Here is a 26,188-nt window from a genome sequence, read left to right as displayed (position 1 = left end):
GGGGGCTATGTCCTGAAATTAGGGAGGCCCTGCTGCAAATGTGTAAACAGGCACTCTCCTCATCACCTCTAAGTTTCTGTGCAAGCAACTTGGTGGGGTGTATTAATCATAAAAAAGAGGTCCAACTAAACAGTGGCCCTCCAGATGTTGAGGGATGACCTCCACACACACAGCATCCCTGATCATGGTTGCTTCAATTGTGCTTGAACAACAACAATGCTCCCCCACTTTAGAAAAGCCTTGCTTTCTTCCTCTCATTTTAGGCCACAGTGTTGTACCAAACAACTAATCTTGGCATGTGAAGCCTGGAAAGCTAGCAAACATGACAGTGGGCTTTCCTAGGCTTACTTTCATGGCTGCCCTGAGGTTTTAGATCAGAACCAAAATCTTTCATCTGAAATGCACTGCACTATTACGTGTTCCTAGAACCCCAAAGCAAGGGAGCCCCAGTCTTTCTGGAAAGCTAAGAAGTTGTTGTGATCACTGCAAAATGCCTATTTCAGAGAAGAAAAAATGGATATTGCTTAGAACTCCCCCACCCTCAAACAGGTATGCACACAACAAAACGGGCAACCCTTCCAACCAAAGAGAAAGGCAAAATTCCCTCCATTTTTAAAATGAAAAAGAATGGGATCAGTGGATCTTGATGGGAGTCACAGGGGTGTCTGAAGATGAGCTTGGAATTTCTCCAGCTCTGAACAATCTTCCAAGAAAGGCAGAATAGCATCACCCTTTCTGATAAGCTTCTCCAATACAAACTCCAAGACATTCAGAGTGCCAAATCAAGAGTTCTGAGTGGGGAGGAGGGACTACATGTGGATCAAATGCCCACGTACAGTATGACTTGGCGGCAGTGCAGATGGAAAGGATTCTGGCCTGGATAGCTCAGTCACTTAGAGCGTGGTGCTGGTAACACAAAGGTTGCAGGTCCAATCCCCATATGGGACAGCTGTATATTCCTGCATTGCAGAGGTTCTGACTATGATCCTCAGGGCTCCTTCCTCTATGAGTCTATGACTGCAATTGATCTACACTGGACATGATGAGCTCCACTTTATTCTGCCCTACTTAGGCTTGATCTGAAGTTCCAGGTCCAGTTTTTGGCACTCACTTCCTTTAAGATTTCTAAATAAGAGAAATAGTCAACAGCATGGAAAAATAAGTTTTGAGGAACTTGGAATGTTTACTCAACAGAAGAAAAGATTGTTAGACGGAATTACAGTGCTCTTTAAACCCCTGAAGGGCCATTATATAGAAGGGGGAAATGACTTCTTCCCTGCTGTCATAGAGGGCAGGACTAAATTACTTAGAAGTAATGGGTTTAAGTTCTAGGAAGAGAGAAAATCCAGTCCAATGTCAGAAGAAGCTTCTTGACAGCAAGAGAAGCTGGAACGATGGAACCAATAATTGAGGGGAGGGGAGGGGAGGATGCCTTCAGGTAGAGTCTGGGCTGCCATCGGGGGTGGGGGTGGGCTCTGGATTTCATGGAACATACTACCCTATTTGTAAGGCACCATTGCATAAAGTACAATGCAGATGCAGATGCCTTCAGGAAAGGCCACTAGATTTAGTTTTGGCTTTTAAAAGCAACACCTTCCTGTATTTATGGAGTTCACAACATCCATGTTTGTTTGCTTTTTGGTGTGTGTGTGTGTGTGTGTGCACGCGCACCGCCTTAAAACACACAAAGTTTTAAAGCAATATTTACAAAGCTTTCAAAGACTTGCTTTTTTGATTGAAGAAAATAAGATTTTATTCTTTACAACACATGTTAAACACTTCATCCAGTGTCATACTTGAATTAAACCCAGTGCACAAGCTGCAAGGAAATCACAGTTGCAAAGGTCAAATCAGATTCAGGAGATATCCTTTAATTGGACCAATTCATTTGGTTAGCTGTGTGGGGCTGTGATAGTGAATGAAGTCGAGAAATGTGAGATTTTAGAAATGAGCGTTTGGACTTTCAGGCCTTGGCTTCAGGCCAACTCATCCAAAAATCTCCCTTTAAGCAAAATCAGGGCTGTTATTAACCACAAGTTGTAAAAGGCTGGGATGCTTCCTGGCTCAAAGAAAAGGCAGCTAGAAATTCCCAGGCAAACTGAATATGCTACCTGTCTATTCACCTCATCTGAACACTAAACCAATCTCCAGGATTTCAAATAGGAGCTTCTCCCAACCTTACCTTCTGTCTGCAAGGGAGATCCACTACTCTATAACACGCCCCCCCCCCTCCCGCAACTCTTAACCACACTCACAGGCAAACACCCTTTTTATCACTGCCAATAATTGTTTTGAGTGACTCAGAATGTGGGATTAAGATATAGACCAACAAAGCAGTCCTGATGTTTTTACACTGCACTCCTGGATTGGCTCCCTTTTTCTCAGCACCTGTTTTTCCCCCCTGTAGGATGATGAGCAGAAACTCAACAGGTGATGCCATCTCTCACTGGAAAGAGTACGAGTTGCACAAGTTTCAGGTAGGTAGCTGTGTTGGTCTGACGCAGTTGGCCAAGTGTTTGGCAGGACATTTCCATATACTTCCTGTGCAAAAATTTCCTTAGTGGTGCAAATCAGATCTCACAGTTATGTTCAGATATCCTTCTTCAGAGTCCACAGCTATCTATTAAGGGGGAGGGTGCCTGCAGCAGAAGTCAAAATCTTGACAGGCTGTGGCTCAGTGGTAGAACACCTGCCTTATGCCAGGTTCAGTTCCTGGCATCTCCACATAGGGTTAGGAATGGCCTCTGAACATGAAACCCTGGAGAATAGCTACTGCCAATCAGTGTAGACAATACTGAGTTAGAAAGATCAAGGGTCTGACTCAGTTCCCAGTGTTCCTATAAGGTTCATGTCAGGCCAAGTTTATATTCTTTTAGACTTCAGGTGAAAATCCTTTTAAACTTTCCCAAACCACTTAGTTAACTTTGGTTAGCCTGTTCTAAGTTATATATAGCTTCTCACACTCATGGGTGTCTTGAAGCGACTTGCTGTAATACAGTTTGGGGTTTCAGAAATAGGTGGGTCCTTCCCAGGCCTACCTTGAATTGCCACTAGGTATTGAACCTGTGACCTTCTACATGCAAAGCAACTGTTCTACCTGGTGATCTGAAGCCTTTCCCAATCTACCTTCTACCTAGTCACATCACTTGACTCATGTAGCTCAGCACTGTCAACATGGAGCGGCAGCAGCACTGGAGAGCCTCAGACTCACAGGACGTTCCTAGCCTCACCATAGGAGCCTGTCCTTGCAAATCACAGGCTCTAACCACTGAGCTACATCCTCCCCTTAGAATAATTTTCGGGTCCTCGTGGTTATGAATAGAAGGGCTGAATTAAACAAGAATGCCAGCATATTTAACTTAGCACGAGTGGGGGCCGAACTTGGGCCCCTCCTGCGTGCATGCAAGAGAAGTCACAACCTCGCCTTGAGAGGCTGATTTATTTCTCGTGAAGAAAGCCCACCCGCGACCGCCGCATCCTCATCCTTATAACCTTCTCCTTCACCACAATAGCATGCGACGGATAGAAGAGAGGGTGGGAGAAAGGAAGGGCCTGCCAGATAGACTGCCGCTGAGCCTGGAGGCTCCACCTTTATCCCCGCACCGGCCTACTCCGCCCTCTCCTTCCTACGCCCCCGACACCCCCGGGGGGACTCACCTGCTTACCGCTCGTTCAGCAGTAGCACAAGCAGCGCCAACCGGCTTTAACGGTGCCTCGGTGACAGGCAGGCAGAAGCAAAAGCAGCAAGCGCCGCCGCCATCTTGGAACATCCGGCAGCGCAGACGTGTCACGTACGCCCCTAACCATGCGTGTGACGCCATCACGGCCCCCCGCCCCCCGCTTTGGCCGGCTCCTACACAAGGTAGAGATGCATGTAGACTTACGAAAAGGGATAACAATAGACTCGTGCACGATTTCACTTCCGAGTTCACTTGCGAAGGTTTTTCTTTCTTTTTTTTACTCCGCGCCCCTTTTGCTCCCTAAGAGCCACGAGGACTGGAAACTTTGGCTGCCTGAAATGCCTTGCATTTAAATCATATTTCCAATCCACCCCGCAAAGGATCGTGGGAATTGCAGCTTGCTTAAAAGTGCTAAAACTGTAGCTCTGAGGGGTGGTGAACTACAGTTCCCAGGATTCTTTCGAGGGGAGAATCGCTATGTACATTACAAAGATGTCTGCAAACGTGACATGAAGGTTGGCAACATCAATCTCGCCGTGCGTGAATCCCTTGCAGATGATCACAGTGCCTGGATCCACAGCAGTGCTCAGAGGAGGAATGACTGCTAGGAGGAGCACAGAGAGAAGAATCGCCATGGTGCAGCTGTAACAGCGAAACCGGGTGCCTTCATCTGTCCCAGATGCAACAAAACATCTCTCTCCCATATCAGTCTCTACAGCCACATAAGGCGCTGTAACCTTCCAACAGCTTAACAGCTTATCTTAAACTCCCAAAAGCACACGCCTTCATGATCTCCCGAGACAGAGGTATACTAACAACGTACAGGTGCCCTTTCTTGGGTGGGTTAGAATCGGAGGAATCGATCCATAGAAGTTGGGATCAGAGCGCCTACCTGTCATCTGTGTTTGTGTTCCGGTGGGAGGAAACAGGAATTGAAGGGTGGGCATGCTGCTCCTTATTTTCTTAGCTCTACGGTTTCGTCCGCCGTCAGTAATTCGTTGCTCGGCGTTTCCGTCCTCTGCCCCCAATCAATGAGTCAGTTAAAGGAGAGGCCACGGCGATCCCTTTAAGGAAGTTCGGAACTCTCCGGCGGGAGGAGGTGGAAAGAGCCGAAATCATTTCCCGGCTTTTCAGCTCGGGATCTTTAGTGCGTGGAGTAGGCTGGCTAAGAGCCCCACCGTGCCTCTGAGCATGCACAGAGTTCCCTCGCCTACACGCATTTCTTGAGCTTGTGAGACCCGGAGGGAAGGACGCTCATTCCCCCCCCCCCCACTTTATTACAAACACTTTCTTTTTATTTAGTTTTAAATTCTTCGCAGAATTCTCTGCAAAATGTTTTGCAACCCAAATTTAATTTACATGAAGAAGATGCCTGGAAATATTTTGAAGGTCAGGGTGGAGGCTCAAGCCATTTGTGCTAAAATGCTAACCAAATCTGCATCTGCATCCACACTGAATAATAATAATAATAATAATAATAATAATAATTTATTATTTGTACCCCGCCCATCTGACTGTGTTGCCCCAGCCACTCTGAGCGGTTTCCAGCAAATATAAAAGCATAACAAAACATTAAATATGAAAGCTTCCCTATACAAGGCTGCCTTCAGATATCTTCTAAAAGTTGTATAGTTCTTGATGGAAAAAGGTAAAAGGTGGATCTAGACGGATCCTCATGAATTCATATGATTTTTTCATTCAAATTAAATAAAATCACCATGATACTGTAGACCATGTCTTACTCTGTAGACAGCATCAAAAAAATCACACATCCACTGTTTCACAGGGGCGCAAAAACATGGTTAAAAAACATGGATCCTCATGATTTTTGCACTAGATCAGGCCAAAGTCACCATCAGATCAAACATCATGGCCATGGGCACAGCATCCACCACAAAAATCACGCATCCACGGGTTCCTGGCCATGTTGTTGTTGTTGTTTAGTCGTTTAGTCGTGTCCGACTCTTCGTGACCACATGGACCAGAGCACGCCAGGCACTTCTGTCTTCCACTGCCTCCCGCAGTTTGGTCAGACTCATGTTTGTAGCTTCGAGAACACTGTCCAACCATCTCGTCCTCTGTCGTCCTTTTCTCCTTGTGCCCTCAATCTTTCCCAACATCAGGGACTTTTCCAGGGAGTCTTCTCTTCTCATGAGGTGGCCGAAGTATTGGAGCCTGAGCTTCACGATCTGTCCTTCCAGTGAGCACTCAGGGCTGATTTCCTTAAGAATGGATACGTTTGATCTTCTTGCAGTCCATGGGACTCTCAAGAGTCTCCTGCAGCACCATAATTCAAAAGCATCGGGACTTCCGGGGTGGCGCCATCGGTAATGGCGGACTCCCTCTGATCTGGAGGGACCAGCTCCACGGGAAACGGGTCTTTCCCGCTACGGCGAAGCGGGGACCCTTTCAAAAATCACAGGCGGATGAAGCCTGTGACCATGGGACTCGGCGGGCACCTTTAGTGCCCCCCCAACCAGCAAAGGAACCCACTAACGGGCTCCGGAGTGAAGAGGGGGAAGTGGCGCGGTGCTGAGAGTCAACTGCTTCTTCCGTGGAGCGAAGCCGCACAGCCGTTGCCGGAGAGCGCTGCCTTTTTCCTGGGACAAATTGGCTTTTAAAACAACTACCCGTGAGTACTTAAATTTTGGACAATTGGACTTCAAATAAGGATTTGTGAGTAGAAAGGAAAATTGGACTAAGAAATCTACCTCAATTTGGCACTGAAACGGGAAGGTCTAAACAGGAAGTCAGCCTTCCGTTTCTTGTAGATAGATTAAAGCAAAGACATGGCAAACTAGAGTTCAGAAAATCACCTGTAAAGGATTAACTTTCATCATTTAAAATTGCTGAACCCCCTTCGGAAGCAGGAGAAGAGGGGGGATTTTTTCCGGACTGTTTAAACCTGCATAAAAGAGTGTAACGTAAAGTAACTTTCCACCGTCTTGATCCTGGAGCGGGGTGTCAGGACTGATGTTCTTCGAAGCTCATTGACCAGAGACCAACGTCTTTGACAGATAGTTAAAAGAAGAGAAACATAGTGATTCCATTGTTCCCCTTCGTATTTTAAAGGAACAAATATTGACAAAATATCTGAAAAAGGAAACATTGTTGTTAGATCTGCCCTTAAAAGAAAAAAATAAATAGAAGCTCTTCCCCTAGAGGGAGCCTGTGAAACTGTTACTAATTTTGAACCGGGGAGCTTGCAGCTGCAACAGATTACGATCATGGGAATAGACTTCTGACCTTGCAGAACAATGTATTCAGAAGCTCTGCTGCGTGCTTTCTGTAAAACAAGTGCCCTACTGGAACAGCTACATGAGAAGACGGACTTGATGACTGTTGCGATCAGAAATCTTGGACAGGTAGTGGGAAACTATATAGAGCCCACCCAGGAATCAAATCAGGAGTGTGCTCTGACAGAACAGATGAGGGAAGAGGATGTTGCTGAACCTTGGGCGCCAGAGATGGAGGGAGCTGTGGCCCAGCAGGATCGTGGGTTTTTGGATTTGACAAATGAACTTGGAAAAAGCCAGATTTGGAAAGATAAAGTTTGGTTTGGCTTGGAAATGGAGGGTTGGATAGACCCCCCTATGCAGGGATGTTTGGACTTCTCAAGTCTGGCAATGGGCCGTGAGATGTTTGGGGTTGTGGGGTCTCTTAATTCTGGAGGGACTTTGAAACATGTTTTTAAATATCACATGGAGTTTAGTGTGGACTATGGAAAAGGGGCTGATTTGTCGAGAAGGGTCAAAAACACTGTTAAGTCGGAGTTCCCACGAGTGAAAGGAGCAGGAGACAAAGTAAAGTACAGGTATAAATATGAAGGAGAACTGCGGATGGGACATGGAAGGGATTTAAGGGCCTCGGACATAAGATTACCAGGTTAATGCGCTAGATTGATGGGATAGAAAGGACTGACAAAACCCGGGACCAGGAGGAAGAGACGCTGGATGAAGATGGGAAGAAAAAAATTTTTTTTTTTAAATTAGGATTGTTTTATAAAATTGATGAACGTTAGAAAAATGTTGGAATGAAATTATCTGGCTTTAGCAAAAATGTTTAAAGAATTATGTAAGAATATTATGGTTAGGAGAAATTGGTATAAATAAGATCTAAGTTTTAAGTTTTAAGGTCTTTTATAGTAAGATAAGATTAAAATAGATTAAGGTAATGTAATGACAGAACATTATGAAATATGGAAAGGATTTGCTGTGACAATTAACAACTAGGATACAAAAAAAGGGAGGAGTGAGGAGGTCAAAGAAAGAAGGTAATGACAGTTAAGGATTTGAGAATATTGGATTTGTTTTTAAATGTTTGTGGCATATTTTTGTTTTTTGATTGTGTTGTGTTATTTTTTTATTTTGATTTTTATCAATTTGTATTGTTCGATTGTGGTTTGTTTTTCTTTTGTTTTTTCTCTCTCTCTTTCTCTTTGTTTTTCTTTTCGTAATTCTAAAATTCTTAATAAATATCATTAAAAAAAAAAAAAGCATCAATTCTTTGGCGATCAGCCTTCTTTATGGTCCAGCTTTCACTTCCATACATCACTACTGGGAAAACCATGGCTTTAACTATATGGACCTTTGTTGGTAAGGTGATGTCTCTGCTTTTTAAGATGCTGTCTAGGTTTGCCATCGCCTTTCTCCCAAGGAGCAGGCGTCTTTTAACTTCGTTACTGCTGTCACCATCTGCGGTGATCATGGAGCCCAAGAAAGTTAAATCTCTCACTGCCTCCATTTCTTTCTTTTCTTTTTTTTTCTTTTCTTTTTTAATGATATTTATTGGGGGGAAATTTTTTTTTTGAGGTTACAAAAGAAAAACAAAGTAGAAAAAGAGAAAAGCAAACCACTTCCAACCATACATATACAAATTCAAAATAGGAAAGAAAAAGACAAACAACAAAAAACAAAAATACACCACAAACATTTAAGAACATTTAAAAACAAATCCATTATTCTCAACTCCTCAACTTTCATTACCCTCTTTCCTTGACCTCCTCCTCCTCCCCTTCCTTGTATCCTGTTTGTTAATTGTCACAGCAAATCCTTTCCATATTTCATAATATTCTGTCATTACATTACATTACCTTAAACTATTTTCTTATCTTACTATAAAAAAAACCTTGAGACTTAAAACTTAAATCTTATTTTTACCAACTTCTCATAACCATAATATTCTTGCATAATTCTTTAAACATTTTTACTAAAGCCAAGTAATTTCATTCCAACATTTTTCTAACACTCATCAATTTTATAAAACAGTCCTAGTAGTGAAAAAAAGAAACGAAAACAAATCCAATCTTCATCCAGCGTCCCTTCCTCCTGGTCCCGGGCTTTGTCAGTCCTTATTATCCCATCAATCTGGCGCATTAACCTGGTAATCTTGTATCCGAGGCCCTTAAGTCCCTTCCATGTCCCTTCCGCGGCTCTTCTTCATATTTATAGCTGTTTTTTCCTTTTCCATAATCAACACTAAATTTCATGTGGTATTTAAAAACATGTTTCAGAATCCCTCCAAAATTAAGAGCCCCCACAATCCCAAACATCTCACGGCCCATTGCCAGACTTGAAAAGTCCAATTTCATAGGAGGGTCTATCCAACCCCCCATTTCCAAACCAAACCAAACTTTTTCTTTCCAAATCTGGCTTTTTCCAAGTTCATTTGTCAAATCCGAAAGCTCATATTCCTGTAGGGCCTGTTCTGTCAAGACACACTCCTGATTTAATTCCTGGGTGGGCTCCACATATTTTCCCACTGCCTGTTCAAAATTTCTAATTGAATTGGCCATCAAATTCGTCTTCTCATGTAACTGTTCCAGTAGGGCATTTTTTTTATAGAAAGCACACAACAGAGCTTCTGAATACATTGTCCTGAAGGTCAGATGTCTATTCCCACGATTGTAATCTGTAACAGGTGCCAGCTCCCAGGAGTTGGTTACAGTTTCACAGTCTCCCTCTAGGGGGAAAACTTCTGTTTAATCTTTCTTTTGAAGACAAGTCTAGCAACAGAGTTTCCTTTTTTCAGATATTTTGTCAATATTTGTTCCTTTAAGGTGCGAAAGGGAACAATGGAATCGCTATGTTCCTCTTCTTTTAGCTATCTGTCAAAAGCGCTTGTTTCTGGTCAATGAGCTTCAAACGTCAGTCCTGACACCCCGCTCCAGGATCAGGATGGTGGAAAGTTACTTTACTTTAAAGTCACTTCTGCAGGTTTAAACAGTCCAGAAAAGATCCCCCTTCATCTCCTGCTACCGAAGGGGGGTTCAACAATTTTAAATGATGAAAGCCAATCCTTTAGAGGTGATTTTCTGAGCTCTAGTTTACGTTGTCTTTGCTTTATCCTGTCTACAAAGAAACGGAAGGCTGACTTCCTGTTTAGACCTTCCCGTTTCAGTACCAAATTGAAGTAAAATTTTTAAGTCCAATTCCTTTCTGTTCGCAAGTCCTTATTTAAAGTCCAATTGTTCAAAGTTTAAGTACTCACGGGTGCTTATTTTAGAAGCCAATTTGTCCCAGGAAAAAGGCAGCGCTCTCCGGCAACAGCTGTGCGGCTTCGCTCCACGGAAATAGCAGTTGACTCACAGCATCGCGCCACTTCCCCCTCTTCACTTCGGAGCCCGTTAGTGGGTTCCTTTGCGGGTTGGGGGGGCGCTAAGGGTGCCCGCCGAGTCCCATGGTCACAGGCTTCATCTGCCTGTGATTTTTGAAAGGGTCCCCGCTTCGCCGTAGCGGAGAAGACCCGTTTCGCGCGGAGCTAGTCCCTCCAATTCAGAGGGAGCCTGCACCACAAAAAACAGTGAGTTTGGGTTGGCCCAATGCAAAAAGTGTGACGATCCATGAGGATCCATGCTTCAAAACCACGTTTTTGGGCCATGATATGACCAGGAAGCCCTGGATCCAAGTTTTTTGTGGTGTAGGCTGTGCCCCTGGACATGATGTGTGATTTGACAGTGAGTGTGGGTTGGCCCAATGCAAAAAGTGTGAGAATCTATGAGGATCTGTGCTTCCAAACCACGTTTTTTGGCCATGGTATGACCAGGAAGCCGTGGATCCGAGTTTTTTGTGGTGCAGGCTGTGCCCCTTGACATGATGTGTGATTTGATGGTGAGTTTGGGTTGGCCCAATGCAAAAAGCGTGAGGATCCATGACGATCCGTGCTTCAAAACCACGCTTTTGAGCCATGGAGTTGCCAGGAAGCCATGGATTTTAGTTTTGTTTGGTGCAGGCTGTGCCCCTGGACATGATGTGTGATTTGATGATGAGTTTGGGTTGGCCCAATGGAAAAAGCGTGAGGATCCGTGACGACCCATGCTTCAAAACCACGTTTTTGGGCCATGGAGTGGTCAGGAAGCCGTGGATCCGAGTTTTGTGTGGTGCAGGCTGTTCTCCTGGACATGATGTGTCATTTGACAGTGAGTTTGGGGTGGCTCATTGCAAAAAGTGTGACGATCCTTGAGGATCCATACATCAAAACCACGTTTTTGGGCCATGGTATGACCAGGAAGCCGTGGATCAGAGTTTTTTGTGGTGCAGGCTGTGCCCCTGGCTATGATGTGTGATTTGACGGTCAGTTTGGGGTGGCTCATTGCAAAAAGTGTGACGATCCTTGAGGATCCGTGCTTCAAAACCACGTTTTTGGGCCATGGAGTTGCCAGGAAGCCATGGATTTTAGGTTTTTTTTGGTGCAGGCTGTGCCCCTGGACATGATGTGTGATTGCATCTCGAGGCCCCAGACCCACCCCCAAAATAAATACACATGGACACTTATATTAGTTTAAGTTTTGGGGCAAATTTTGGCCACAATTTTATTGAAATACAATCACGTGAGTGGTATTGACTTAGGCATTGACTCCCCACTATAACTGACTCCACCTCTCAGGGTGATCATCCAATGGGGTAAACCAAACGAGGGAGCAAGGTTGATGAGGACCAACCTAAGCTCACCCCGGGGTTCCTGTGGTCCTGGTCCCTCAAGCGGACTTCGGACGAGATCCAGGACCCCCAAATTCCTTTAACGGAATACCCAGTTCCTGGAGGGGCAGGTGATGGCCGCACCTCTCCTCCCCACAATCCAACGGATCCAATGCCTAACTGCCACCTTACAAGTTGTGATGATTTGCTAAGAGGTAGGCGAAAACAAAATGGCTAAAGCCAATCTGCCAAATGGAAAAAATTCCCACCCAGCTCCTGTTCCAAAACAGGCGACCCAAACCAAAGCAAGGCCAAGCAACTTTGCCTAAACTAGGGAGGGTGGGCAGGTGTTCAGCCGTGCAAATACAAGTGCCCCACTTGCATCACACTGCTGTTTTTAAAGCCCCTGGGATCACGCCACCTACTGGCTATTGGCTAAAACTTCATGGCATGATCCCAGGGGAATGGCCAGGACTTCCTGCTCCTCCCCCCCCCCATTTTAACCCTGTCAGGTGAGCTCTTGGTCCCGAGCGCAACCAGGACCCTCTGTTATGAGGATCCCATTTGACAGTGAGTTTGGATTGGCCCAATGCAAAAAGCGTGAGGATCCATGAGGTACCGTGCTTCAGAACCACGTTTTTGGGCCACGGTATGGCCAGGAAGCCGTGGATCCGTGATTTTTGTGGTGCAGGCTGTGCCCATGGCGATGATGTTTGATCTGATGGTGACTTTGGGCTGATCTAGTGCAAAAATCATGAGGATCCACAAGGATCCGTGTTTTTTAACCATGTTTTTTTGCCACTGCAGCCCCACGAAACAGTGGATGCATGATTTTTTTGATGCTGCCTACAGAGTAAGAGGGACGCGGGTGGCACTGTGGGTTAAACCACAGAACCTAGGATTTGTCGATCAGAAGGTCGGCGGTTCGAATCCCCACGACAGGGTGAGCTCCCGTTGCTCAGTCCCTGCTCCTGCCAACCTAGCAGTTCGAAAGCACGTCAAAGTGCAAGTAGATAAATAGGTAGCGCTCCGGCAGGAAGGGAAACGGTGTTTCTGTGCGCTGCTCTGGTTCGCCAGAAGCGGCTTAGTCATGCTGGCCACATGACCCAGAAGCTGTCATGATGAGCGCCGCAACCACAGAGTGGGTCATGACTAATGCTCAGGGGTCCCTTTACCTTTTTTATAGAGTAAGACATGGTCTACAGTATCATTTTGGTTTTATTTAATTTGAATGAAAAAATCATATGAATTTATGAGAATCTGTTTAAAATCAGCTGGATCCGCCTTTTACCCTTTTCCTTTCCCGGGCATAGGCGGTATTCAGCCCCCTTAAGCAGTGTCTGGGTGGAAATTGCTGAAATGTCATGGCAGCATAGATTTTGGTGATTTTCAGTTAAAACAGCTCAAAAACTCATTGTCTTTTGTTAAGATTTCTTTAAAAAAAAATGCTCAAGAACTTTTCTCTCACTGAAATATGGCAACCCTACTTTTGTGGCACCTGTCTGTCCACTGTGAGGACAGGATGCAGGACTGGATGTATCCCCATCAGTGGTGCCCTGTGAAATGCTAAATAAACATGGTGCCCTTGCCACCTCTCGCACTCTGTTCTGCAGCATTGTTGTGGCATCCCCTGCAGCACTGCAGCTACACTGATCGCACTAACCTAAAATTGCCTGTGACCACATTATTCCTGACCCAGCAGCCAGGTTCTTATTATCAATGACCATAGCTAAACTATGGAACTTGCTCCCACAGAAGGCACCAATAGCCACCAACTTGGATGGCTTTAAAGGAGGATTGGACAAATCCACAGCAGAAGAAGAGACTACTGCTGGCTAATAGGCATGATGGCTGTTTACTGCCTCCAATATCAGAGGTGGATCGAATAGTTTGCAAAGGTGAGGGGAGTGCTGTTGTGTTTTCAGGATCCCCTTTGGTTGGTTGCTTCAAGACAGGAGGTTGGACTAGATAGGCCCCTGTGTTGAACTGAAGGTGAACTGTTCTGGAAGATTTGCTAATGCCACCTTGGTAGTCAAGATAAACCCACAATTAATTGGTAGCTGTTGCAGCAATGAGCTCATATATCACTTGCTTTGATATAAGCTAATTGTCTTGCTTTGATGTTACCCTTATCTGTGGGGTTTGGGGTGCTGGGCTCTGAGCCCAGAAAGGGAAGCCATCTGTAAGACTTGAGTTTTTGCCACCTATGCCCTCATCTGCTTAGGTGAAGTGATGGGCAGTCTGGTGATGTATGCTGCTTTGTGGATAAAGAATGTATGGACATTTGCTTGGGTGTAGACAAGCCATCTCCTTGCTGCAGTGTCTGTCCCACATCTTCAAAGGCTAGGAGAACTGGCAGGCTGCTTTGCTGTAAGTCTACACCTTCTCTAGAACTGGCCATTCTGATGTTTTTGACATCCTTCTTTGGTATTCCTGCACCCAACCACTCCCATGACCTATAAAGACGTAAACGGCTCAGGACCACAATACCTCAAGGGCCACCTCTCCCCATATGAACAACTGCAATCACCACCTGAGGCCCTCCATGAGAGGTCAAGAGGGTGACAACATGAGTGCAAGCCATCTCTGTGGTGGCTCTCCGTTTGTGGGATGCTCTCCTGGAAGGCTTCTCTGATGCCTTCATTACATATCTTTAGGCACCAGGCATAAACATTCCTCCTCTCCCAGGAGTCCACCACCTTCTGAGAAAGTCTGTTCCACTATGAAACAGCTCTTACAATCATAAAGTTTTTCTTAACGTTTAGCTAGAATCTCCTTTTATGTCATTTGCTTACACAACAGGACTTCCAGAGGGTGTGGGGACTCTCCAGAACAGATTTTGGGGGAACACTTTGGGTGGAGGGCTATAGGAATGAGGAGAGAAAGGTGAAGTCCTTTTATGCAAGAAGTCCACTTCCGTGGTGTTGGATTCTACCCCATGATTTGTTGAGCCAGATGGTGAGAAACTAGTCGCAAACAGCTTTTACCATCAGAAAGTTCTTCCTGATGTTAAGTCAGAATCTCCTTTCTTGTAACTTGAAGCCATTGGTTTGGGTTCTACCCTCCAAAACAGGAGAAAACAAGCTTACTCCATCTTTCATGTGACAGCCTTTTAGACACTGAAGATGCTATCATATCTCCTCTGTGTCCTATTTTCTGGACTAAACATACCCATCTCCCTCAACCATTTCTCGTGAGGCTTGGTTTCCAGACACTTGATCATCTTGGTTGCCCTCCTATGCACATGTTCCAGGTTGGCAATATTCATCTTAGATTGTGGTGCCCAGAACTGGATACAGTACTCCAGTTGTAGTCTGATCAAGACAAAATAGAGAAGGACTGTAACTTTCCTTGATTGGGCCACTATATTTCTCTTGATGCAGCCTAGAACTGCATTAGCCTTTTTTGCCACTGCATCACACAGCTGACTCATGTTGAGCTTGAGGTCTACTAAGACCCCTAGATTCTTTTCCCATATACTACTGACAAGCTAGGGATCTTATATTTTCTGCCTGCTTATTATTGTATAAACCTATCCAGCTTAATTTCAATGCATCCACCAACTTACTTGGATACACCCTTAAGTAACTTTAAACCTTACCAGACAAAAAGTGTTTTGCTGCTTGAGGCAATGTACAGTGGCGCCTCGGAAGTTGAACAGAATCCGTTCCAGAAGTCCGTTTGCCTTCCAAAATGTTTGGAAACCAAGGTGCAGCCAATCGGAAGCCGGGGAAGCCCTGTCGGACGTCCAGGTTCCAAAGAATGTTTGCAAACCAGAACACTCACTTCCAGGTTTGTGGTGTTTGGTCAGAGAAACAGTTCCTTTTGTAGTGATTTGCTGTTTCCCCCCCAGTGGGGATCTGCTGCTGCCTCTCATTTATTTATAGTGGGAAAGGTCAATAGCAGAGATCTCAGAGTGGCTGAAACATGCAGGCCCCACCTGACAAGGTGGATTTAGTGGCCAGTGTTAAATTTGCAACCTGGCTTCTGTTTTGCAGCAAGGAGGGCTCACCTTTCAGGGTCAGTGCTTAAAAGGGTATTCCTCAAAGGACTCTCATTAAATTGTGGGCGGGGGGGGGGAGGAGTTTCCATGGCAAATGCTCTGCATTTTTTTTACATCCTGATAAATGAGTATACCTGTAATATCTAGGCAGGATTTTGCTGAATCAGCAAGATGCAAGACTACTCAAAATTGTTGGCTGCTGGAAGTTAATTTTTACAATGTTTTTTTAAAAAGAAGGGATCACATCCAATGTTGATCCTACTCAGAGTAGACCTAGTGAAATGAATACCTATCCATCTTAATTTCAATGCACCCGCCAACTTACTTGGATATACCCTTAAGTAACTTTAAGCCTTTCCAGACAAAAAGTGTTTTGCTGCTTGAAGCAATGTACAGTGGCACCTTGGAAGTTGAACGGAATCAGTTCCAGAAGTCCGTTTCACTTCCAAAGTGTTTGGAAACCAAGGTGCGGCTTCCGATTGGCTCCTGCAGCGAATCGGAAGCCGCGGAAGCCCCGCCGGACGTCCAGGTTCGAAAGAACGTTCGCAAACCAGAACATTCACTTCCGGGTTTGCGGTGTTTGGGAGCCAAAACATTTTGAGTCGCAAGGTGTTTGTCAACCAAGGTACGACTGTATTTTCTTATGAAGCTCCATTAAAAATAAAAAACTGTTATAAGAATGTTAAAGAGTATGAGAGTTGGGTCACCTTGTTTAGCACCTTTGTCTTCAACAGTGGCCAACCAGATGCCCCAATGAGAAGCCAACAACCAAAACCTGAGCACAACAGCAGCAATTCCCCCCACCTGTGATTCCCAGCAACAGACGCAGGATTAAGAAGGGGGGGGAAAACCACATTTCAACTTTTATAGAATTTCTAGATGCCCCGGGGGCATACTTTATTGCAAATCAGTTAACAAAACAAAAACAAAAAACAAAAAAATACATCCTTTTGCAAACTACACATTTTGCTTGAACATTTTTATTATGGAAGGGTGCTTTTTTACCACCCACATCCATCCCATCCCACCCACCCCCACACTTAAGAAACTACACTCTAGTTTATAAAACATAAAACAATGAACACCAGAGGGTGTTTAAAAATCACTTTGCTTTAGGGATGTCCCAATATCAGCACTTCACCATGCTTCGTAAGAGGCTCCCCCCACAAGCAGGGTGTGCATGCGCGATGCTTGAGTGTGTCAAGGTGAGGTCCAACTGGACAGAGGACCACCGTAGCACAATAAACACACAGAATATTGGAATGCCCCCACCCCAACAAAGCCAGCAACTTGGATATGTTAGTACAGTGGTACCTCGGGTTACAGATGCTTTGAGTTACAAACTCCACTAACCAGGAAGTGGTTGCTCCAGGTTAAGGACCTCTGGAATGAATTAAGTTCTTAACCCGAGGTACCACTGCATAAGGGAAGTGTTTCTGAATAAGGAAGCCCCTGCAAAGTCAATGGCATGAGCGCCAAATGAAATGTGTGTCAGATTGAAGTCTTCTAGGGTGGCTCACTTGGCAAATCCTGCCAGTGAAACTAACTCGTTCTCAAAAGAGCGCTGTGGTCACACAAAGGCCTTGTTCAGTTCAATGACTCTCTCTCTCAGTGAACTTTTTGGTGGATTGGGCTCCTTCTCATGAGCAATATTTTACCACCTCTAAACCACTTTCACTTTCAACTTAAAATCGTTTTAGATTTTTTAAACAAAATCCACCCTTTATCTCTCTTTCCTTTAAGTAAAAACAAAACAAAACAAAAAACTTATTTACAGAACATTAGCTTTGCCATAGGCTTATACTATATATTTATATATATAATAATTTTTTATTTTTTTTTACAAAGTCGACCCCCTTCCCCATTCTCCTTATTGCCATAAGAGCAAACATCCAACGTGCCATTCCGGAAGACTTTGCAATCTCTCTCTCTCTCCCCCCCTGTCTTAAAAACAATGAATTCAGCCCCTTTTTGCTTTCTGGGGGTGTCCTGTGATGACAAGAGTCCAACCCAAGTCGGGCTGTAAAACTCATTTCAAAGTCAGGAACACCTAAGTGGGGCCTGGCCAGTTTGGCACTGGCATCTCCCAAAGGGCCATCCAAGGCAAATGTTTTGCCAGCCCATCAAGTTCTAGGTATCCCCACCCCCCATGCCCCCATCACTGCCCTCCTGCATGTGGGGCGGGCAGAAAGATTGGAGGGGGGGGGGTTGGAACTGCTGCCCTAGATTCTGGCAAGCAGGGTTTAATTTCCACCCAGAGTTCCACTCTCCAGCTCCCAATATTCAAGTGGGACAGGAACACAGTGAATTCCACTAAGGACTCTACAGATGAAAGGTGAGAGCCACTCACGAGATGAGGGGGTGGGATTTGCAGTTGCTGCATTGGGCTACACTGGAAGCAACAGGGGCAGGAAGAAGGTTGAAGCGGCACCCTCTCCAAGACATGTCCCTGAGTGCAGCACCTTTTCACTCTCTTCCATAGAAGTGAATGGGTTGCTAGGATCAACCCCTTCTGGGAAAATTACAGCGCTGTGATATTTATAGGTGAGCCTATTGCCACGTGACTAATGGCCTGGGGCTCATACCCTGAGGTTTCTCTACACTGCACAGACACACCAACCCTCCCTCTGGGTAACCCTAACCTATACAGCTTATGTTTTCACACAGACACATACATCACCTGCCTGTCATAATCAACAGCATTTTGTTAAAGTCTTCTCATAGTAAGAAATGTGGTTCTTAAAATGGCAACACCCCCCAAGGTGATGGGTGCTTTAAAAATAGCACGATTGGGACAATTTAGAGAAAAACCACAAAGCTATCCTGGAGTCAAAGTAAAGTTTCTTCCTCTGCACCAAAAGCCTTTTTGAGCACAAGACTTTTTTGGAGAAGGGAAGTTGGAGGGTGGGCCCCAAAGGAAGCATTGGGATTTCATTTATAGCTTAGAACCCGTGATCCTGATTTTTGATCATAGGCAGTATTTCAAATAAATAAAAAAGAAGTAAAGCTTGCTATCATGCAAAAAAGGACAAGCGAGATAAACTATATAATACTGAAACTTTAAAACAGAAATTCATGGCTGCTGTCTCATAATATTCCCCGACTCTATCCACCCTCATACAAGGGAATATTTTAAAGCACTTAACAAAACAAAACAAAAAACAAAACAAAACAAAACCCAACAAAAACCATCAACAACAACCCTCCCCCCGCAAAAAAAATCAACTTATGTTTAAATTATTATTTCCCTTCAAATAGGTAAACTTTTGTTGAAAAAATGTGCCCATCCTCCCTATTTTTCCAGAATTAAAAACAAAAACAGGAAAAGAAGTATCTTGTTCAATAAATAAATGTCACTATATAATCATGGGTCTTTGCTTACAGCTTTACAAAAGAAAACCTCTCTGCACAAGAACATCCTTGTGGTATAAAAGTTTTTGTTTTTGTTTAAAGAGGATGTCCTAAAAAAAAAAAAAAAGTAGTAAGCAAGAGAGAGCAAAGCAGGTAATCAAACCCCATTAATAAGATTTTAAAATTTGGACCACAGCAAATGCATCCCACTGAGCTCTCAACAAAACTTATAAATAAAAAAGGCAGTGTTTTCATGTAGTACATAAATAAATACTAACGAAGGAAGAAAAACGTTGAAATTTCCCTCTTACATTGTATGTAAAAATACTTTTTCTTTTTATATATATATATATATAAAAAAGCACAGAAACTCAAACCAAAGGTTACTCTGGTTCAACCAAAGAAGCGTCTCCCTCCGAAGGAAACTCTCTGGGGTCGCCTGCCCAAGTGGTTCCCCTCTTGCTCTACTTGAACGCCTCTGGGATGTGCCCCATCTGCGACTGCATGCTGGTGGGCGGGCTTGAGATGCCCTCGGACCAATCTGACAGGTTGGAGTGTGGAGATGAGCTCGACCATTGGTCCGGCGACTCCGGGGAAGGTGTCAAGAACGGGTGGTCTGGCACCTGGAGCTGGTGGCTGGGGGTGTTGTCCAAGGGGGAGGAGTAGCTATGCTGGGAGGGTGGAGTCAGGAACTGGGTGGTGGTCATGGGCTGAGTGAGGGCAGAGGGCAGGGAGGTGGCCAGGACCTGGGTGTCCTGGGGCAGGATGGTGTGGACTGCCAGAGCCCCGCCATTCACTTGCTGCTGCAAGTCAGGCTGGCCCAGCTCATTCCCCAGGAAGTTTGCACTCCCGGCATTTGGGGCGGTGCTGTGGGTCTGCTGCTGCTGCTGCTGCTGCATGCTTTGCTGCTGGATCTGCTGCAGCTGCTGTGCCTGCAGGAGATGGGGCTGGGCATTGGCTGGCAGGCGGCCGTTGGGCATGGCCTGGTAGTTCATAATCTGGGACAAGGTGGTGGTGGGCAGCCCGTTGTGGAGGGAGGTCAGAAGACCGTGCTGGAGGGCCTGGCCCTGCGGGAGTGCCCCCTGCTGCAGGCCATTCCGCATAGGGTTGTATTGGCCCTGCACCTGAATGCCACTCTGCATCTGACTCAGCCAGCTGCATTGCCCGCTCAGGCCAGGCGCTCCGCTCACGGTGAAATTCATGACAGTGGCGTTGGAGGTGGGCAGGTGGGAGAGCCGCGGGGGCACCGAGTCGAAGGGCTGTTGCATCCGACTGGCACCCAGGCCAAGGTCTTGCTTGCCCACCAGGTTGAGATGGTTCATGCTCAGGTGGGCATCGGGCATCCCTGGCAGGTGGTTGAGGGGCATGGAGGGCGACAATTGGAAGGGGGAGGTCATCAAGGGAGGAGATGCCACATCAGACAAGTACCCACGGGGGGACTCTAGGGAGTCAACTGGGGAGAGGACACTGGAGCTGTCCAGCAGGCAGCCTTTGCCCTCCTGCGACTTCTTCCGGCGGGCCTTGAGGTCCTTGGAGGACTCCTTCCCATTGCAGATCAGTCCCTTGGCGCTGGGCTTCCGCGCCTTTTTGCCCTGCATAGCTGGCTTCAGGCTGCCGATGTAACTGCTAGGCGAGCAGAGGGGCGGGGAGAGGGTAGGTGCCCCCAGGGGCCCGCTGTGCAAAGGGGGGCTGCGCACCAGGTTGTACTCGTCCAGGAGGCGGACGATATCATGGTGCATGCGCTCCTGGGCGATGTCCCGTGGCAGGCGGTCCATGTGGTCTGTGATGTCCCGGTTGGCGAAGTTGTCTAGGAGGACCTTGGCCGTCTCGTAGCTCCCTTCTCTGGCCGCCAGGAACAGAGGGGTCTCCTCCTAAAGGCATGGGAGGAAAGGGAAGAAGAAAGCAGACTTATTAGAGGCTCTTCTCCAAAATGAACAGGGTTATGCAGCTGAAGTATTATTAGTCATTCCTTACATTTATCAATTTGCTTTACACAATGAAAGGTCTAGCTGCAGCTTAAGAACATAAGAAGAGCTCTGCAGCTGGATCAGGCCAATGGCCTACTTGGTCCAGCATCCTGTCCTCACAGTGGCCAACCAGACGCCCCAACTGGAAGCAAAAGAGCCCTCTCCCCTTTTGCAGTTTCGAGCAACTTGTATTCAGAAGTGTTGCAGAGCATAGCCATCATGGCCAGTGGTCACTGATAATCTTCTCTTCCATGAACTTAGTCTTGTCCTCTTCTAAAGTCATCTAGGTTGGTGGCCATCCCTGCCTCTTGTGGGAGGGAGTTTTATAGTTTAACTACATGCTGCATGAAGGACTTTCTTTTGCCTATCCTGCATCGTCAAACGGATGCAATTCAAGTTCACTTAAAGCTAACTCCCTGTTTCCCATCCTAAATTGCAGATAAACGATAAACTTCTCCTTCTGCCCAGGGAAGCCCACAAGATGCCAGGGCACCTCTCTCCTATTTCGCAGCTTATTCCAGCAAAGCTTCTGACCCTGTCATTGAAGATCCTGGGCTTGCTGGTCCCGTCCTTGGCTGGATGGCCAGTGGCTCTGCCTTGCACTGGCCCAGCCCTGCTCCAGGAAGAAGCCCCCTCCCTTCTCACCTTGTTATTCTGCATGTCTTTATTTGCCCCGTTCTTCAACAGCACAACAGCGGCATCAATATTATTCACGGCAGCAGCCCAGTGCAGCGCTGATTTCCCTATGGACACAAAGGCACAAATGTTAAGGCCATGACCATGAGCCCCTCACCCTTCCCCAGAATGCTTTGGGAATGCCAGGTACCTAGGTCATCAACCGCATTGACGTCTGCGTGGCAGCTGATGAGGTCTTCCAGCATGCCCTCCACAGCCAAACGGGCAGCCAGGATGAGAGGGGTGGTCCCATCGTGCATGCGGGCATCCAGGTCGGTGGCCCTGTTCCTGATCAGAATCTGTCCCAGGAAAGAGAGACATCTTGGTTATTTGACATCCTGGCAGGGCAAGAGAGTGAATGTCCGTTCTACAGCCACCCAGCTGAAAGCCACATGAAGCTAACTAGAAACTCAAAAGTCCCTGCTTTGCATTGCAGGGGGGTTGGATGAAAAAAGAAAAACCTCACTGGGAAGGCAGAATGATTGCCCAGCAATGAGCATAGCAATCTCTGGGGGCTTTTGCACTAGAGTCCCAGAATGATAGGAATCATAGAATTTTAAGGTGGAAAGGAACCTCAAGGCTCATCAAGTTCAACCCTCTCCAACAGGGAGGGAGCTACTCAGCCCTCCTGCACTGCTCCCAAGCTCTGGAAGCACTGGACTCGCCTTACCTGGAAGACCCCCTGAGCGTCGGCCGAGACAGCAGCGTGGAGTGGCGTCTTTCCCATGTGGTCTTGGATGTTGGCATCGGCACTGGCTTCCAGCAGTCTCTTGGCTGCGTCTGAGCGTGAGTAGCGGGCGGCCAGGTGGAGGGCTGTCTCCCCAGTGCGATCTGTTTGGTTGTGCAAGCTGGCCCCCTGGTAGATGAAGTCTGAAATCACGGCTGGGGCGTCCTCCTCCTCTTCACTGTTGCCCATCTCCAGCCCACCTCCGCTGCAGGAGGCGATCATCAGTGGTGTGAATCCATCTGCCAAGGCACAAGTGGAGGGGAATCTGTCAGAAGCGCAATGACAGTGCCTGGATGCACTCCCATGATATCAAAGTACCAGGGCCTGAACTAAGCCTGAAGATTGGTGATTGGGATCTAAGAACAAGTGTCTTATTTCTGGACCAGACCAAAGAGGGCCCATTCAGTCCAGCATCCTGTCCTTACAATGACGAACCACATGCCTCTTCTGGGAAACCTGAAAGCAGAACGTGAACCACAAGAGCAACTCTCTCCTCCTGCCATTTCCAGCTACTGATATTTGGAATCATTACTGCTTCCAACCATGGAAACAAGAGTATAGCTATCATAGCTAGTAGCTGTCAATGGAGAAAGAGAAGGCTATCAAATTTGTCTGATCCTCTTTTAAAGAGCTGAGCTACTCCAAAGTCCTATTCCCCTCACAAAATCCCACCTGGCCTGTTTGCTGTTCGGTTCTTCCCCTGGGCCAGCTCTAATGCCCTCCCTCCTGGCATTGTCCTCCTTTCCCCTGATAAAATCACAGAAAGGGAGGAAGAGAGAGGCTTTGACACCCACACACCCTCCTTACCTGGTCCTCGCACATTGACATCCATACAGTCAGCATCAATTTCCCCTTGGGGTGGGGTGGGTGCCATGGAGGAGATGCGCAGGTCGGCTGCATCCAGGTGCTGCTGTGTCCACTGCCTGTGGTCAGCCTGGTCATTCATGTCCGGCAACATGGCCTGTTCTTCCACCTGGGAAGAGAGGCGATTGAGGTTTTAAAGGATCCTTTCAGACATAAAACTCTACTCTTTCTCGCACATTGTGCTGCTGAGTTGAAAACAAGAGTTATCCCCTCTGCCCCCAACTTCAACAAATATAAAATGAACCCTGCCACTACACGATATGGAAAGCTAAATTCTATTATCAGAATGAGAGTTGTTTAATTTTGCATAAGCGGGTTTTCCAGTATTTCCTGAAACTGGAGAGGCAAAGGGGGAGAAGGCAAGGAAGGAAGGAGCAATGTGCTGATCTTCTGCTGAGGACAAGAAACTTGCTTTTTTAAGACAAGACCAAAGATAGCTCTTAGTGAAATCAGGCAGGGAGATCTACAGATGCCCATAGGGGCCTTGGCTGTTGTGGGATAGCAAGGTAAGCCTGGGGGGGACCTGGGGGGTGTCAAAAAGTTCCATTGGGCCAGGGATGAGGGAAGGACTCGCAGTGCATACCAAATGCATCCAAACAGGATGGAAGAGACCTATGAATTAGTGAGTGCCTTTAAGGCTGAAACGGCATGGAAACAGCAGCTTGCTGGCTTACCCTGAACTTCTTGGTGTCTAGTGTCTCCTCGTCACCCCACTCATTCTGGTTGTCGTCCATCAGGGTCCCATTGGAAGCATTTTTCAAGGGTCTTCATGGAGAAAAAATAGGAAATTAGATCCACCTCTAGAAAAACCAAACTCTGCATTTTTTCACCAAGGGCTAAATGGAGTAATTAAGGATGATGATGATTTAAAAAGTTTCCCCTGCCATACTTAGACTTGTCCAAGCTGTGCCACACCCTAGGTGACATTTCAGACATCATTTATCAGAGCTGGGCACTGTACATGGGAACTTGCTTAGAAGCGGGAAAAGAAGTGAAATTAAGGACCAAGCCTCTCCAAAGTCCTTCCACCAGCCTCAGTGTGCTATTTCTGCCTTGTGTGGATGATGCACCAACCTGCTTTTTATATATGCCGTAAAACCTTGGTGCTACACTTGGAGAAAGCAGACAAAAGCAGATGGGCAGGTTGTGCCCAAACCCAAAAGGATCCTTCTTTCCTCCAAGCCAAAGGAGGACTACAGTAATGGATCTAAGTTAGCCATGCTCATCAATTTCAGTGGGTCTACTCTGTGAAGGGCTAAACCCCTTGCTCCAAACTGCCCGGCCTTCTGGCTTCCACCACCCTTCCCTGGACACTCCACGTGTTCATTTCAATGGCCTGGAAAAACTGACACTTAAATTGCGCTCAGAATATCCCTCCCAAAAACATTTTGACACCAGATTTCCCTTCCTCTCCAGCTTGTCATCCAGAGAGCTGTGGCACAGTAAAAATTAAAACCAACTTTTTTTAAATGTGCAGGGTGAAAAGCTAACATCAAGCCTTTGGCAAAACTTTGTGCCCTCTGGATTTTTGCATTACAACTCCCATCAGACCATAGTGGCTAGGACTGATGGGGGTTGTAGTCCAAAACATCTGGAGGCCACCAGGTTGGTGAATAAAAAGAACTATGGTCCCCAACAACAGCAGCAACCCAGGAAGGAGGCGGGAAAGGGCCTTTCCCTCCCTCCCCACCCAACCAAATGGCAACAAAGGAGACCCGGGAAGAGGTGAAGAGGGGGATTACTCACTTCAGCCCCACAGAATCCTCCCCCAGGGGCTCTCTGCGCTTCTTCTTGCTGGACTCGGTCACTTTGAAGCCCTCGGGGAACCAGAGCTGCCCATGTTCCCTCCGCCGCTTGCGCGATGCCAGAACCCCGAAACCAATGAAGAGGAGGAGGAAGACACCAGGCACCACCATGTACATAGGGTACCACTGGGTGCTCTTTTCGGGGTCAGTACTTTCACCTAGGAGAGAATGAGAGGCAGAGTGTGACGAGAGGACCTCGAGTTAAGATGCATCTCTGAATGGAGGCAGAAGGCAAAATGCAGTGAAATTAAGTTAATAAGCTGCCAGCCTGGCTGTGTCTTGATTCTTCCGCCTACAACCGAACCCCCACCCCTCCCCACTCACTGCCCCCAAACTCCTCCAAAGCCCCCTGGAAAAAGAAGGTCATTTTTCTACGCTGTTCATCAGAATTGCAAACTGTTTCTGTATCTGCAGCGCTGGAGGGGGAGAGGATTCCCCCCCTTCCTCCTTTCACGGATAAAGGATTAAGCAAACTTCAAATCATTGCATTCACATTGAGCTGTTAAGTCAAAAGGATTGAAGGGGGATTTGGAAGATGCAAACTTCAACACTCTGCGTGTCACTGATCGATTACAAGGTTTGGGTTGTGGGGTTAACTTTGCTCTCTCTCTCTCTCTCTCTCTCTCTCTCTCTCTCTCTCCGCCCCCCCCCCAACTCCTTCATCCTCCCCCAGCAGTAATGATTTTGGAATCAGCTATGGATGAGAGAGGGGCGGAACCATCAAGACAGAACTTCGAAGAAGAACTAAAAAAGAGTTAAAGAGATGCCACTTCCTTATTAAAGAGGAATCAAGTTCTTTTTACGATATTGTTTAAGACAAACATCATATACTGTAACTCTTTTGAATTTATTCCATAAAAATTATATACCATTTGATTGTTGAGGGGGAAAACACCCAACCCCCCAAAACAACGAAATTACCAGCAAAAAAACCCCACCATTTAAATCATTCCAAAAATAACTGAAACCAGCAATAGGCTAAAAAGCATATTCTTTTTGGCTCCCACTTAAAATATGTTTGTTGAGGAAAGTCCATCCAGACATATTGAATGATGACAAGTGTTTTAATCTGGTTTTTAGCCTACTGTTGATTTTAATAGTTTTTATATGCCTTTAAATATGTGCTTTAAACTGTCGTTTATCTGTATTTCTTAGTCCTTTAATGTTGTCAGGCTTTTATCTTTTTGGAAAATGCTTAGA

The 26,188-nt window shown here is 46.2% G+C and overlaps 2 protein-coding genes across 10 annotated transcripts in view; both read right to left on the bottom strand.

Moving 5' to 3' along the window:
* SEC16A (SEC16 homolog A, endoplasmic reticulum export factor) overlaps nucleotides 1-4,674 on the bottom strand; it is a 40,602-nt gene extending 35,928 nt beyond the window's left edge. For 5 of the 7 annotated variants that reach the window (XM_080989693.1, XM_080989699.1, XM_080989697.1 and 2 more), the window contains exon 1: nucleotides 3,658-3,806. The gene's annotated coding sequence lies outside the window, so the exon portion shown is untranslated. Of the gene's footprint in view, nucleotides 1-3,657; nucleotides 3,807-4,572 lie in introns of those variants that run through there. The other 2 variants (XM_080989695.1, XM_080989694.1) reach the window with 2 other exon arrangements.
* An 11,787-nt stretch (nucleotides 4,675-16,461) lies between these two features.
* NOTCH1 (notch receptor 1) overlaps nucleotides 16,462-26,188 on the bottom strand; it is a 95,750-nt gene continuing 86,023 nt past the window's right edge. For 2 of the 3 annotated variants that reach the window (XM_080989691.1, XM_080989692.1), the window contains 7 exons: nucleotides 24,930-25,146; nucleotides 23,858-23,948; nucleotides 23,127-23,292; nucleotides 22,263-22,558; nucleotides 21,744-21,891; nucleotides 21,563-21,660; nucleotides 16,462-20,821 (listed from right to left, as the gene is read on the bottom strand). In XM_080989691.1, the coding sequence (XP_080845817.1) occupies nucleotides 19,415-20,821; nucleotides 21,563-21,660; nucleotides 21,744-21,891; nucleotides 22,263-22,558; nucleotides 23,127-23,292; nucleotides 23,858-23,948; nucleotides 24,930-25,146 (2,423 nt within the window). In that variant the 3' untranslated portion in view covers nucleotides 16,462-19,414. The remainder of the gene's footprint in view (nucleotides 20,822-21,562; nucleotides 21,661-21,743; nucleotides 21,892-22,262; nucleotides 22,559-23,126; nucleotides 23,293-23,857; nucleotides 23,949-24,929; nucleotides 25,147-26,188) is intronic. The other variant, XR_013981396.1, reaches the window with a different exon arrangement.

Source organism: Podarcis pityusensis, assembly GCF_964106645.2.
Source record: "Podarcis pityusensis genome assembly, chromosome: Z".
NCBI lineage: Eukaryota > Metazoa > Chordata > Lepidosauria > Squamata > Lacertidae > Podarcis > Podarcis pityusensis.
The sequence above is the reverse complement of the archived record's forward strand: the minus strand, read 5'-3'. Positions and strand labels throughout refer to the sequence as shown.